This window comes from Meriones unguiculatus, chromosome X (genome assembly GCF_030254825.1).
Source record: "Meriones unguiculatus strain TT.TT164.6M chromosome X, Bangor_MerUng_6.1, whole genome shotgun sequence".
NCBI classification, from domain to species: domain Eukaryota; kingdom Metazoa; phylum Chordata; class Mammalia; order Rodentia; family Muridae; genus Meriones; species Meriones unguiculatus.
In genome coordinates, this window is record NC_083369.1 from 33,165,689 (window position 1) to 33,180,463 (window position 14,775).

The 14,775-nt window shown below is 38.7% G+C and overlaps 1 protein-coding gene across 1 annotated transcript in view; it reads right to left on the reverse strand.

Moving 5' to 3' along the window:
• The window catches only part of Dgkk (diacylglycerol kinase kappa), a 148,635-nt gene that overhangs the window by 60,563 nt on the left and 73,297 nt on the right, over positions 1-14,775 (reverse strand). Inside the window, exons 5-9 of the mRNA XM_060374512.1 lie at positions 7,828-7,963; positions 7,277-7,383; positions 6,877-7,002; positions 5,289-5,391; positions 425-608 (exon numbers count right to left, since the gene is read on the reverse strand). Coding sequence (XP_060230495.1) covers positions 425-608; positions 5,289-5,391; positions 6,877-7,002; positions 7,277-7,383; positions 7,828-7,963 — 656 coding nt within the window. The remainder of the gene's footprint in view (positions 1-424; positions 609-5,288; positions 5,392-6,876; positions 7,003-7,276; positions 7,384-7,827; positions 7,964-14,775) is intronic.

Genomic DNA, 14,775 nt, shown 5'->3' on the forward strand with positions numbered 1-14,775 from the left:
AAACAGACCTTTTGTCAAATAATATTATTTTGTGCTTAGCCTTTCTCTGGGAGCCACTAATAACTTAGCCATCTGTTAACACACAGGAAGAATCCTTTGCACAGTTGTCAGTGGCTCACAGGAATGATCCCATACTAAAACAAGTCTGTTAGTGATGGCCATTTGCTTCTTCCTCTGGTGTCCAAGGGCATAGTTTCCTGTCTTGCCAATCAGAAAATATCAAGCAAGTTTGGAAACAGGAAAAGAGATTGAAAAGATTTTTGGGAGAGGGCTCAATGGTAAAAATGTGCCTGAGTTATGTATTTGTTTATTTGGCTGGGTACAAGAAGTAATTCCAGACATCTATTCTAGGTTAGATTGTACGGGGTTTTGAGGGGTATAAGCTGTTCTATATAACCAACCATACCCCTTACCCCATGCTTACCCTGCTTCAGGTCCACCCTTCGACAGGTCAAATACTTGAGATGGATTCAGATATTGTTTGAATTTTCGGAGAAAGATGATCCCTTGATGATCTCCACTCTTAGAGTTGATGAAGATGAGCAAGGGACAGGAACATGTCAATGGCCAATCAAGATTCCAGAAGTCAGATGATACAACTAATTGGCCTGAAAGACACACAAAGAAAAAAAGAGCAATTGAGATGAGATATGGTTTGGCTTCACACTTTACAGAGACTTTCTGATTACAAGCCTCAATCTTTGCTGTTAAGGAGTAGAGGGAAAGTTAGAATCTCATCAAAAGCTATTTGCAGCTCTTCCCCAGTCATTTTTCTGACAAATTATTATGTACCAGATAACATGTTAGATATTGTTAGTGATCTAGCCTTTGACCTCAAGCCAGGGAGATAGACATATATACAAGTAAATATGTTGGAAGACAATTAATAAACAAATTGTTGCAACAGCCAAAGATTAATAAAACGCCATGGGAAAATAAAAGGCTGATGGCCCAAAAGGAGGATCAACACCCAAGGTACTCCACTCTGTCTGGCCCAGCCAAGTTCTAACAATGAAAATGGAGCAGGCCGAGAGAGAAGGGAAGGAAAGACTGGCATTAAGCCAGAAGTTAAACAAGAGTTTCTAGCAGAATGATATGTCAATGTAAGATGATTCCTGGAACTTTAATCACATCTCTAAGGCTCAGAGGAAGCCATCTACATTATTCCACCAATTCCATGACAGAATTAGCCCACAGATAAATTGTCTGAATAAGAGAGAGTTTTTAAAAATATCCTCCAACATTGGAGTTACCCATAAAGAATTAGGGTTATTATAGCCAAATAATAGTCTAAATGACAAATCCTGCCAGTTTGTGGTGAGTCTTAAAGCCTATTGGCAAGTAGAGAGACACTGATAGTCTTCCAGGAGAGGAATTATCAGCAAATATAGGCCCTCAAACATCTGAACTCATGGCTTGTCAGGAATGCTCCAGAAAATTTAATATATAGGACAAAAATCACGTGGCTCATACCCATGTCAGATGGTACACACAAAACATCTGTTGTGCCTGGGAAAATACAAGGCAGCTTCCTCTATGGGCTAATTCCTACTAATTAATTAGCTCGTGGTTTTTTGAAGGCATCCTAAATAATTACAAAATTTCAGGGCTTGCCAGAACTTGCAACCACAAGAGGAATCTACTGTTTGTCCTCAGCAGTATATCTTGGATGTTATTACCTTCCATGAACAAATGCAATAATACCCTTATCAGAAATTTTTAATGAAATGTAAAATGCTATCATAATAGTAGTTCTGTCACATTCATTCATTCATTCATTCAGTAAGTCAGTCATTTGGTCAGTCAATCAGTCATTCATGCATGCATGCATGCATGCATTTATTCAAGAAATATATATTAAGGATGTTCTCTGTGACCATTCTTATTTATATTGATGAACAAAATGCAATTCTTGTTTAGTAAAGTCAAAGTAAATATAAAAGGTAATGTGTTATGGAGAAAAAACGCATAGAAGGGGAGTAAGAATTGCTCTTTTAAACAATGTGTTCAAGAATAATTCTCTGGGAAGGTGACATTTAATATGATACTCAAATAAACGATTGACTGAGTTATTTAGATATCTGGAGGAAGAAATTTTGGGGTACAAGAAAATATGCTAAGACCCGAAGAGGGTAGTCTAGGGTTGTCTGAAACAGGGTGATTGTTACAGAGTAAGTGAGGGGAAACAGCCCATGCTTCTGTCCAGCTGCACCAATACAGTCACCATATCCTAATTCAGGGACCAGTCATTTCACTCCAGTTCACAGGCTTCACTTTTCAGAAGGATGCTAAATTGGCAGAAGATGGGTTTATTGCTACCCTTCTTATACTAGTAAAGTCATCTTTAACAATGTTTAAATAAATTTAACCTTCATAATGTGCCTGAGTATTTATCATTCCCTTATCAGTAGAAAAGAAATGACAAGAGACACCACGAGCTAGACTCACTCTTCAAGTCTGAAGAAATTTATAGACACTAAATGGTAAGCAGACATGTCCAGGAAATATTCTGAGAACTTGCTGTCTTTATGAATGCTGTGATCATTGAGTGTAAAAATAGTAACTGGTGGACAGCAGAATAATGATAGAGTGGTAGTCATATGAGGAATTGTCAAAAGCCTTGTTATGGCTTGTTCTACTAGTACATATAACTCAAGTCTTGTACGTTTTTGTATTAAATGTTTTGTTAAATAAACTTCAGTAATAGTGAAATAACTGAGAAATGAGGTGGAAACATGTTAAGCAACTTGTCTAAGATCACACAGTAAATGATGGAGCATGTTCATGGGACTAGTAGCATAGATAGCATTGGAGAACTTTTCAGAAATGCAAATTATTGGGCCTCACCTAGATGTACTGAATTAAAACCTCTGAGGATAGAGCCCAGAAACCTGTGTTTTCATAAATCCTTCTAGATGAATCTAGTGTGTGTTTTTGTTTAATAGCTACTGTGTGATTATTACTACAGAGGACTTAATTAACTAGGGGAAGTGAGAAGAGGCCATTATAAAAGAAATAGAAGACAATACTAGATTTGAGCTGGACCCTAAAGTATAAGAGAAGTGGGTAATTAGAGGCCTTGTCATTCATTGGAGCCTCTTGACTGACTCAGTGAATGCAAGAATGGATGCACAACAGCACTGACAAAAGCTGCCACGGTTGGCATCTGGAGAAAGGATGTTGTAGCCTGGCTGAGAAGTTTGGAGAAGATTATCATTAGTACCATCATTAAGATTCTATGCATAAGAAATGCAGAAGAAGATTCCCTTAACTGGAATGTCTCAGAAGGAAACCTATTCTTGAAGGGCTTATTAATCTAGGCTAAGAAGCTCAGGAAGAGTCAAGAAGGGAGTTCTTTAAAGCCTTTTTTGAAAAAGTCCATGCTAAATAATGCATGGTAGAAAGAAGGGTGGTCAGAGTGATGCTCAAGTGGACCAACATTGCTGTTACATAGAAGCCAACATTATGAGGCAAGTAGAGAAACCACAGACCATATTTGACTTGAACACAAAGAATAGCTACCATCCCCAGTAATATATAGTTGAAATGCTTTGTAGAATGCTATCTCCAGATAATGGTGAAGGAAACAGAAGACAGAAGACTAAGGTTTAAAAGTAGGCTAACTTCCATCACCATCATCATCATCACCATCACCACCATCATCATCCTGTAGCAGACAGAAACAAATACAGAGACCCACAGCCAGGTATTATGCAAAGCGTGGGAGACCTTGGGACACTCAGCACTAAATGGAATGTTTCCATCAAATCCCTCCCATCAGAGTTCAAGAAACCATTCAGAAGAGGAGACAGAAAGAGTGCAAGAGCCAGAGAGGATGGAGAGTATCAAAACATGTCTCTCTAAATCAATGTGAGCAACGTTTAGATGAGTTCACAGAGATGGACGCAGAATGTACAAAGCAGAATGTACAGCATGTTCAAGGGCCTGCATCAGGTCCTCTGTGTGTATATCATAGCTTTCAGTTCAGTGCTTTTATGGGTCTCCTGTGTGTGTGAATGAATGGGTATCTGATTCTTGTGCCTTTTTCTGGAGTTCTTTTCTTTCTGTTGGTTTTATCTTATCCAACTTTGATGTGATGGATTTTGTTTTATCTTATTATATTTTATTTTGGTACATTTCATTGCTATCTCTTAGAAGCATGTTCTTTTATAATGAGATACAGAAATGCAATGGATCCAGATGGGAGAGGAGATGGGAAGAAGCTCAAAGGAGTAGAGGAAGGATACTTGCAATCAGGATACATTGTATGAGGAAAGAATCTATTTTCAGTAGAGGAGGGCTTTGTGAATTAATGGCAACAATGCAAGAAAAACGTAGGCTGACTTAATGAGCAGCCTGAATTTGCTCAGCTTGTTACATTTCCTAACGTATCAGTTCCACCTTCCCCAAGCCTCTTCATTCTCCTATCCAGTCAACCATCTCTTATTGACCAAGTTATCAAGTGGGTAGTGTTATGAAGATAAATATTTGAATAGATCTGAGAATAATATATTCATGCACCTCTGAATGAATTTAACTTTGTGTCTTTATATGGTACTATGAGACATGTGTTTGCACTTGCCTTCAGAAACCTCATGGAATGGCTCATTCAACAGCCCGAGGTCTGCCTGCGCCCATATTTTTGTCAACATTTCGAACACTTGTTTAACATCCAAGTGTCTCTGTTATCTCTTTGATACTCAAGATGTGCTCCACTCAGTTGTGCATTGTTGTGTTTTGCCAAGACAATGGATCCATCATGATCACTTGCTCTACAAATGTCTGTCTTTAGATCTTTCTTTGTATGTTTCAAATACCTTGCGAAAAAGAGCTTTCAATAAATACTGTTGTCCCGGAAATGACAGTATCAGTGAAGAGTGCTGCAGCAATAACACATGGTCGTGTTCGAGTTGGTGACAATTCAGTTGTTAGTTAGCATTTTAAACGTAATATAGCCTAGGCTTTTGATAGTTTTTGAACCACTGGGGGGGGGGGGGGCAAAATTTACTTCACAGATTAAGTAGTATCTGAAAATCATTAAGAAAACTGAAATTAATTTTGTACAGTCAGAATAGTGACAGTCTACAGAGAACATGCTTATACACATAAACCCAAAACATAATGTTCACCACCACACAGTTCAAAGATCACAGTCAGCTCTTGGATGCACACAATCAAATTTCCATTCTTTCCTATATACCGTACTAGTTTTGGAGAATAATTTCTCTCCCTCCCATACCTTCCTTCCCTCCCCAGTGAGTTTCCAAAGAGAAAGTCAACCTACTCACCATCACCCATCGGATCGCTCAAAGCAGTCGGCGGAACGATTGCTGAGCGAAGACTCCCAAAGGAACATTCCTTGGAAAACCACCTCTGGCATGAACTGTGCACCTGAAACGATAAGAGCACAAAAGAAATAGGAGGGGGAGAGAAGAGAAGGACATTGATTAGTTTTTGTTTCTAGCCCAAGAGTTAGATCTTTAATGTTTCAAATCTCCCTTTCTGGTACTATGTACATAAACCTTAACTGGCCTGACTCCACCCCACCCCATTCTACTGTAAACTGCAGTATCCCTGAGAGCACAGAACTGTGACTCTTTGAAAGGTATCTTTCTGCAGATTCCCATCTACAGATACTGAGGTGTCACTAGCCTTTAGACACAGTCTTAATAGCCTGCAGAATGGGAAACTTAGTTGCATTTCAAAAGTCTTAACCCAGATGTTCAATTTTTAGAACAACTGCGTGTGGCAAGAAAAGCATCATTGCACTCATATTAGAAAAGAGCTTAAGTGAAAGCTCACAAAGGTAAGGGGTCTTACCCAAGGTCACATAGTTGGGAAGTGTCAAAGCAGATTCACCCACAGTTTTCATTCTTCCTAGGTTTCTGACCACATCCTAAACTGCTACAGTTTCTAGGGCCATGATCCTCGCATGACCATTCAAAAGCAATTAAAAGAGGTCAGTGGACAGACACTTTAGTGAAGAAGCTCATTTTGGTTGCTTCTTTCCTTAATAATCTCAGTTTGAGTGAAACATCTAGCAGCTTAAAAAGTTGAGATCAGAGTCTCTTAATTTCTGTGGTATCAATAAATATTTTGGCCCAGATAGTTCCTCGTTACAGGAAACTACCTTGTGCATTTTAAGTTTTGAATAATCTATTAGATACCAGTTGTACATTTCCTGTCCAGTTCTGTTTTGGGCATGAAAAACAGCTCCAGATAGTGCCAAATATCTTCTAGAGCAAAAATTATCCTCATTTGTGGTCCATTGTTTCAATAGATATGGTACTATTGTAGGTAGAAACATGGTCTTATCAGAATTAAATATTAATCAATATTATTTTTTGCTGGCTATATGACCTTGGGTTCACCTTTCTGAGCCTTACATTACTCATCCATAAAATGAGGATAAGGAGGCTTAGTTCAATGTTGTTCTAAGAACTGAGATCATGAATAGAAGATATTCAATCTGTAGTGGCAATGATAATTTAATATTATTATTAACCATTAATAAAGACTGTGAGTTTTTACAGAAATAATGAATGAGTGGGAAATCTTTCTTAAGGATAGACTCCCGAATTTATTTCTAATTGCTCATATTGCCATTTTAGAATTCACACTTTTCTCGTTTTCAATATTGCTTTATCAATTTAGAAGCATCAGATTATGAGCACCTTAAATCTTTCCCTCAAAGACTATATGAAAGGCCAAGTTACTGAGCTCTCCACTACGGAATCTGTATAATGCATTTTGGTGTAAGGGTCTCTGAGATATATATCTACTTATCTATTTATCCTTGTACAGTTACAGACACTCTCCAATCTACCCCTTGTCTAGAAATAAATTTAAATATCAAAGATATGAAAAGAGTCTTACCGTAGAGTCACACCAGAGACAGCGGAAATCTTGAAGTCTTTGATGACTACCACAGCTCTCATGACATACTGCGCACTGAGAGTTGGCAGGTATGTTTCCTTCTACCCACTGATGAGGCATTGTTTGCTGAAGTGGAAAAAGGCAAGAGACAGAAATTAGTGATGAAAGAAGGAAGAGCTGGAATAATTATACTAATCATGAAATTACATAAAAGTCCCATGGACTTGCTCTCAATGCTAGTGACTGACAAAAGGTAGGAATTTGGGTTTAACTCATTGACATTCCTTGGGTCACTGATTCTGTCAAAGAGACTACTTTGCTTCTAGTGTCAGGAAGAATTCTTTCTGTTCCTGTGTGTCATGACTTGAAAACACGGGGGAAGGATATGACTGGTACTCACTATTTCATCAGCAGGTAGAAAGAGGTCATCAGTTACGGACAAAGTATTCCACTTGCAGTCTTTACTTGCTCTCAGGGCACAAAACTTGTGAGATTTCACATTGCAAACTGTAAAAAGAGGAAGAAAAATGAGGTGTGAATCTGGTGACAGTGAAAAGTCTAATGCCCTTGCCTAAACTTCTCCGGAGGTTAAAATTCAAGTGCTTTCTAAATAGCTTTGACCAATTTCCAAAGCCCTCCTTCTAATGTGAGCCAGTCCCTTTTGATTCTTTGCTAGCTAAGCTTACTATTATCCATTTTACATTAAAATTAATAGTAGGAAAAAAAAGTAATGTCTGATTTCTCAGTCCTTATGACCATTTAGTCCCATCTTCCTATATTCAACTCTCCATTCTAATTCACTCTTTCGTGCTAGTTTCTCTTTTTCCTTTCCCTCCACTGGGATTAACTTCGCACAAAAACTAATGTTTAGATTGGGTCAGTCATAGGGATTCTTCATGCCTAGCTCTATCCAGGGAGCTCTGCTAATTTCTAAAGCAAGTAGAAAGGTACCTTCACAGATGATGGCATCACGCGATAAGGCAGGAATGCTCCGTCGACAAACGTTGCAGAACTGAGTCCGAGGACTATGGCTGGAATACCAGCAGTGCATGCCAACAAGGAAAGGGTTGTTTTCAGCTGCAGGTATCTAAAGTAAATCAAAGACAAGAAAGAATGGATGGTTAATCAAAGAGGGATTAGGGAAAACTAGAAAACCCGCCCACAATGTAGGTGTCAAAGCATGTGAAGGAGAGGACTGAGAGTTCCATACAATCCTCACTTTCTGTTTTTTTTTTTTTTTTTTCAGTTTTATTTTGTGACTGGCTTCAGAAAGGAAAAAGAAATAGATGGGAATAATCTCAAATAGGAGCTGAAGACAGAAGGAAGTTCTTTATATTCCTGCCGAACTACTGTATTAGCTCAGTCCAACCAAAATTTGTTTTGACTTGTGTTGGTTCTCTTTAAGTAGGAAGCAAAAGGAAGTAGTGATTTGGAAACTCGGAGGTATCCAAATGCTCTGACAAATAAAAGAAGGCAAGCGGCAGGACTCACAGGCAATAGTGCCTGCAAGGGTTTAGCTCTTCCTTGGAACAATGCTGGCAAGTGAACAGAGCTCTACTTTACTTGGACAACACTTGAAAGAGCTTTAAGTCCTTTTCTTGAGAGCTTTCTCTCTCTCTCTCTCTCTCTCTCTCTCTCTCTCTCTCTCTCTTTCTCTCTTTGGAAAACCATGCTTTGACTGCCCACAGCGGTTTCTTGGTTAATCATTGTAATTCATTCAATAAGCTACTGAACAAATATTTACTGAATCACTATTGTATGGTTGGTACTTTTCAAGGTATTTGTGATATAATCAATCATTAAAAGATACAGTCCTTGCCCTTATGGTGGCACTCTGCTTAATGTCTTCTGTCATATTGATCAGTTTGTCATTTGTGTTATCATGTCTGTGAATGCAGGTTTTACGTATGACAGCCTGACTTTTATGTCTATAGGAAAGACACAGCCATGACACAGCCATCAAGTCAGAAATGATTTGAATTGTATGGATATATGGGCACTGAATCCTCTGCCCCAACTTTGTTCTGTGTATATTTTCATAGGCTTTCCCCATCATTCTCTAGTTCCTGTGAATATTTCAGTTTCTTCTCTGCCTTTAAAGAAGTATTTAGACATGGACACACACAGGTTTTTGTTGTCATTATACTGGATTGTGTGTGCAAAGGCATGTAACACTTTAAAAGAACAATACATTTTCCCAAATGTAAGTGGACAGCAGTCCATTAAAGCGGTTGCTCATGAGGGGTCAAACTTAAGTTCAAACTTAATCCATTTCCTGGAATTACCCATCCAAGACATAGTCTACACATAGTACTCTCTGATCTTTATTCCCCATGGGCATGCCGGTTATGTAGTAAACTACTGTTGGACTGAATCAGAAGGTTTTTTTTTTTTTTTTTTTTTTTTTTTTTTTTTTAAGTAGAAAAGGCTACTCTGATGAACTAACAATTTGGAATTTCCTTGTGATTGAAATTTTATTGTATACTGACACCCTGAAAAGCTCCAAGCCTAGGTACATCAGAATAGAAGGCAGAGAGTCTTGATATTGGAACTCTGAGCTCACAGTTCCTTTCTATTCCCAAGGCTTCTCGCTATAACTAAAACATCTTTCCATTTTTTTCTCTTCCCTCCAAATTCCACGGAACCGATAACTATATGTCATGTAACATAGTAAGCAGTGAAGTGACAGAGATAAGTCACAGATACCAAGGAATTCAATTTGCTGGAGGGAACATTCTCAAATATAGTCATTTTATGGTGGGAAAAAAGTTTTTTGTTTTTTTTTTTTTAATTTGTGGGCAAATGGTGGGATCTAGAAAAGATCATCCTGAGTGAGGTATCCCAGAAGAAGAAAGACACACATGGTATATACTCACTTATAAGTGGATAAGTGGATATTAGACATATAATATAGGATAGACATACTAAAATCTGTACACCTAAAGAACCTAAGCAAGAAGGAGGACCCTCGGTAAGATGATCAGTCCTCACTCAGAAAGGCAAACAGGTTGGACATCGGAAGAGGGAGAAAACAGAGAACAGGACAGGAGCCTACCACAGAGGGCCTCTGAAAGACTCCTACCTAATACGGTATCAAAGCACATGCTGAGACTCATAGCCAAACTTCAGGCAGAGTGCACGGAATCTTATGAAAGAAGAGGGAGATAGAAAGACCCGGAAGGGAGAAGAGCTCCACAAGTATAGCAACAGAACCAAGAAAGCTGGGCTCAGGGATCATTTCTGAGACTGATACTCCAACCAAGGACCATGCATGGAGATAACCTAGAACTCCTGCACAGATGTAGTCCATGGCAGCTCAGTCTCCAAGTTGGTTCATTAGTAAGGGGAACAGGGACTGACTCTGACATGAACTCAGTGGCTGGCTCTTTGATCACCTCCCCCTGATGGGAGAGCAGCCTTATCAGGCCCAGAGGAAGACAATGCAGCCAGTCCTGATGAGACCTGATAGACTAGGGTAGGATATAGGGGGAAGAGGATCCCCCTTAACAGACTTGGAGAGGGGCATGGGAGGAGATGAGGGAGGGAGGGTGGGGTTGGGAGGGACTGAGGGAGGGGGCTACAGCTCGGATACAAAGTGAATAAACTGTAATTAATATAAAAAAATAAAAATAGAAAAAAGAATGTGCAAAGCTCTATAGGACCAAGTAGAAGAAATGAAGAACTCTACCTGGGTATTTGGATTATTAATTAACTATGAAGGAATAAATATTTAATGGCTATTGTGTGTGTTCAGTTGTTAAGGAAATTGAATTTTTTTTCTTCATATTCATTTTATTCTGTTAGGAAAGTCTGAGGCATCCAATCCTGGATTAGTACATGTGATCATTTGAATTGTATGCCCTCCCAAACATGTTTAAGTCTCTAACCTTTGGTACCTGAGAATGTGACTTTATTGGGAAACACTATCTTAACCAATGTAATCAAGAGGGACTTAGTTCAAGGATTGTTGTCTTTATAAGAAAATATGGAAAAACGTGTAATCAGAGAATAGAACATCTTGTGATAATATAGAGTACACAGACACCAGGAGAGAACATTACGTGGCAGCAGGGATAGACTCAATAATGCACCTGTAAGCTAAGAAATATCAAGGTTTGTATGTAATCACCAGACTGTAGGAAGAAGCAAAGAAAGAACTCTTTCTAGAGCCTTCAGAGAGACTCTGACCTTATCATGAACTCAAATCAAAATCTCTACCTTGTAGAAATAGGAGAGATGAATTGAAATAAATAAGAAATTAAAAAATAAATAAGAGAGAATAAATCACTGCTCTTCCTTTCAGTCCACTCAGTTTTTGTTTGTTACAGTAATCTTGGGAAATGAATATAGATTTTGGAATTGGGATGTAGATGTTTATGTATCAAATACTAAAAATATGGAACTTGTCTTACAGTTGTACATTAGGTAAACACTGTATTCTTTGATACATATGATATTTAAGACTACATTGCCTCTAGTAGAATGTTGTTAGAATTACAAACTACTTCTGGTACAGTCTCTGATAGAAACAAGAAACAGTATAAAAAAACTGACAGAAAGATGACACTTTTTAGAGTGGATGAGAACCATTTCACTATGCTGTTGAATGAACAGTAGAGTGTTCAGATGATAAATATGAACCTTTAGCTGACAAAACTTCCAAGCAAAGTATGAAGGTGCAGTCTGGTTTCTTTCTGTTGCTTATAGAAAATGTAACAAGAAACAGATAAATTGCCATGGGAACTATTTTATTGTTTGGTTGGTTTGGGTTTTATGTTTGGTTGATTGGTTGGTTGGTTAGTTTGGTTTTTGTTTTTTGAGACAGGGTTTCTCTGTGTAGCCCTGGTTGTTCTGGATCTCTCTCTCTCTCTCTCTCTCTCTCTCTCTCTCTCTCTCTCTCTCTGTAAACCAGGCTGGTGTCCTCAAACTCAGAGATTTGCCTGTCACTACCTCTTGAGTGCTGAAATTAAAGGCATGAACCTCCCCTTACCCAGCTGTTGGAATAGTTTTTAGTTCAGTTGGCTTTCCATAGCAAAGTACACAAGACCGGATGGCTTAAACAACAAAAATTTATTTTCTCATTGTTTGGAGATGGGGACGTTCAAGAGGAAACTGTCAACCAATGTAGTTCCCAAGGGCCTTTTTCCTGGCTTAAATATGGTCATGTTCTCATTATCTGCTCACGTGGCTCTTAGTTAACATATGAAGAAGGAAAGACCACTTTCTTGTTTGTTTCTCATGAGGCTATTAGCCCTACTATATTGGTCTTTGCCATTATGGATCCATTTGATCTTAATCACATCTTTCAAGTCTTATTTCTAAGCATAGTCACATTGGGGGCTAAAGCTTTGACACACGAATTTGGGGTAGGGTTACTATTCAGCTCACAAATGATCTATGAAATAAAAAGTTCCCAGAACATGAAAATTTGGAAACTTCACAACATATCCTTTCTCAACCTATCCATATGTCAAGCACAAAGTTGTGCACTCTGCAGTGCATGCCTGTAGCAAGGATAGACAAACTTCTTCTAAATAGATTCAGTATGAAGTTCAAATAAGCTATCTCAGCAGAATACTGCCGCCATGGCCTGAAAACCTTAGGTACAAGACTCAACAAAAGGAGGTTCTTAGACTTTTGAGACTCTACAGCAAGACGGTGATGAAGAAAGCTATTCAGCTGTGAACATGTATTATTCCTTCACGAAAGTAGAGTAATAAGTTCCATTGATGACTTGGAGGTTAACAATACTGTTGAGGGGCTCAAAATGGTTGTTCTTGCCAATATGGTAGCGTGGGCCTGTTAGAGGAAGTTACGCCTCTTTTGTTCCAGAGGGTGGGGTTGCCTCCAAAATTCCAGAAGGTGTGCCTCCTTCTTTAGTTAGAGGGAGAGGATGACCTCAGGTAGGCTGAGAAACTGAAGCAGGAGACACACTGAGCCACAGATAATCATTTGGAGGCCTAGAAACCTAACAGAATTTGCCTTTTTGGATTACCAGCTTTCTTTAGACCAGTAGCAGCATTTTTACATCTTCAGAATGAGACTATCAATCCTCCACCACTTCCAATTTGGGTTTTAGAAGCACATAAATTGTTTTTGAGATGTCATATGTCCATAGATAAGAAAAATATTATCTCTGCCCAAAGAAACATATTCAGAGTACAGAAAGGAACATACAAGGAGCTTTGCTTGGTGCTCTACTGGTATTATTATAAAAAAAGATTTAGATACAAACACATACAGATGGAATAGGTTGGGAAGATACAAAACAAGTAGACACACAGGAAAGCACCCTATGGCGGCTGAGATAGAAACAGGAATGATAGGTTGCAAGTCCAAGAACACCAAGGATTTCTATTAACTACCAAAGGCTAGGAAAAGACAACGAATTCTTCAGTAGGACCTTCAGAAATTCATGGCTCTACTCAAAATTTGATTCCAGAATGTTGGCTTCCACTGAGTATAATAGAATACATTTCTGGCTTTTGTTTTGTTTTGGTTAAGCAGGGTTTCATGTAGCCCTGGCTGTCCTCAAATTTGTATAGCTGAGGATGACCTTGAACTTCTCTTAAGTGATAAGACTATGGGGATTTATAAATTACACCCAGTGATAAGACTATAGGGATTTGTAAGTTTTACCCAGTTTGTAACTTTATGTATTTTAGGTCCTAAATTTTTGAGTAATTTGTTTTAGCGCCATGATCTGGCATAGTACAGTCATTACAGGCCTATTTGCTGATACTGATTTTTAAAGATCAAATTTAAAGACGGATTTAAAACTCTAGCAGGCATTCAAATTTCCAAGAAAGGTAACTTGGCTTAAAGCTTTCAGAGACTAATTTTTAGGTATTTGTGTTTGATTTTTATTGTGTCTAAAATACTCTATTGCTCCAATCAGATTCTTCATTTGCAATAAATTGAATGTTTGTGTAATGTACCACTCATATACTGAAATTCTAATGCTCATTGTGATGGCATTACCAGAGAGCCTTTGAGAAATGATTATGTTCTAAGGGTGCAGCCATGATGAATAATATTACTTCCAATATAAGAGCCTTCAGAATTTTCTCACTCTTATATTTGACATAGGAAGACACAGCACAACGATAGTTATGCATGAAGGGGAAAGTGGGTCTTTGTCAGACAGTGAATTTTTCAGTACTTTCACCCCCGATTTAAAAAAGTTGAATAAACTCCAAATTAAATTCAGCCTACTAAGACTAAATAATGAATAAGAAGAAAATCAGAGCAGAACAATGACAAATAATGAGACTGAATAAATAATAAGTCATTCACCAAAGAAAATCCTAGGCTTTGTAGCCAGGCAGGACTTCCATTGGAAGGAAGGGGACAACAACCCATCCACAAAACCTTAGGCCCAAAATTTGTCCTGCCTATAAGATGTATAGGGAAAAATATGGATCAACGATTAAGGAAATGGCCAACCAAAGACTGGCCCTACTTGAGACCTATCTGTGACACTATTAATGTTACTCTGCTATGCTTGTAGACAGGAGCCTAGCATAACTCCCCTAAGAATCTTCACCCAGCAGCTGATGGAAACAGATGCAGAGACTCACAGCCAAACATTAGAGCTTGGGGAGTCCTATGGAAGAGTTGGGGGAATGATTGAGGAAGTTGGGGGTGAGATGGAGTCAAGGACTCCACAAAAAGTCGAGTCAACTAACCTGGGTCCATGGGGGCTCACAGAGACTAAACCACCAACAAAAGAGCATGCATGGACTAGTCCTAGGCCCCCTGCACACATGTTACAGATGTGCAGTTTGTTCTTCATGTGGATCCCCTAACAACTGGAGTAGGGCTCCTCTCTGACTCTGATGCCTGCCTTTGGATCACTTTCCCCTAACTGGGCTGCCTTGTCTGGCCTCAGTAGAGGAT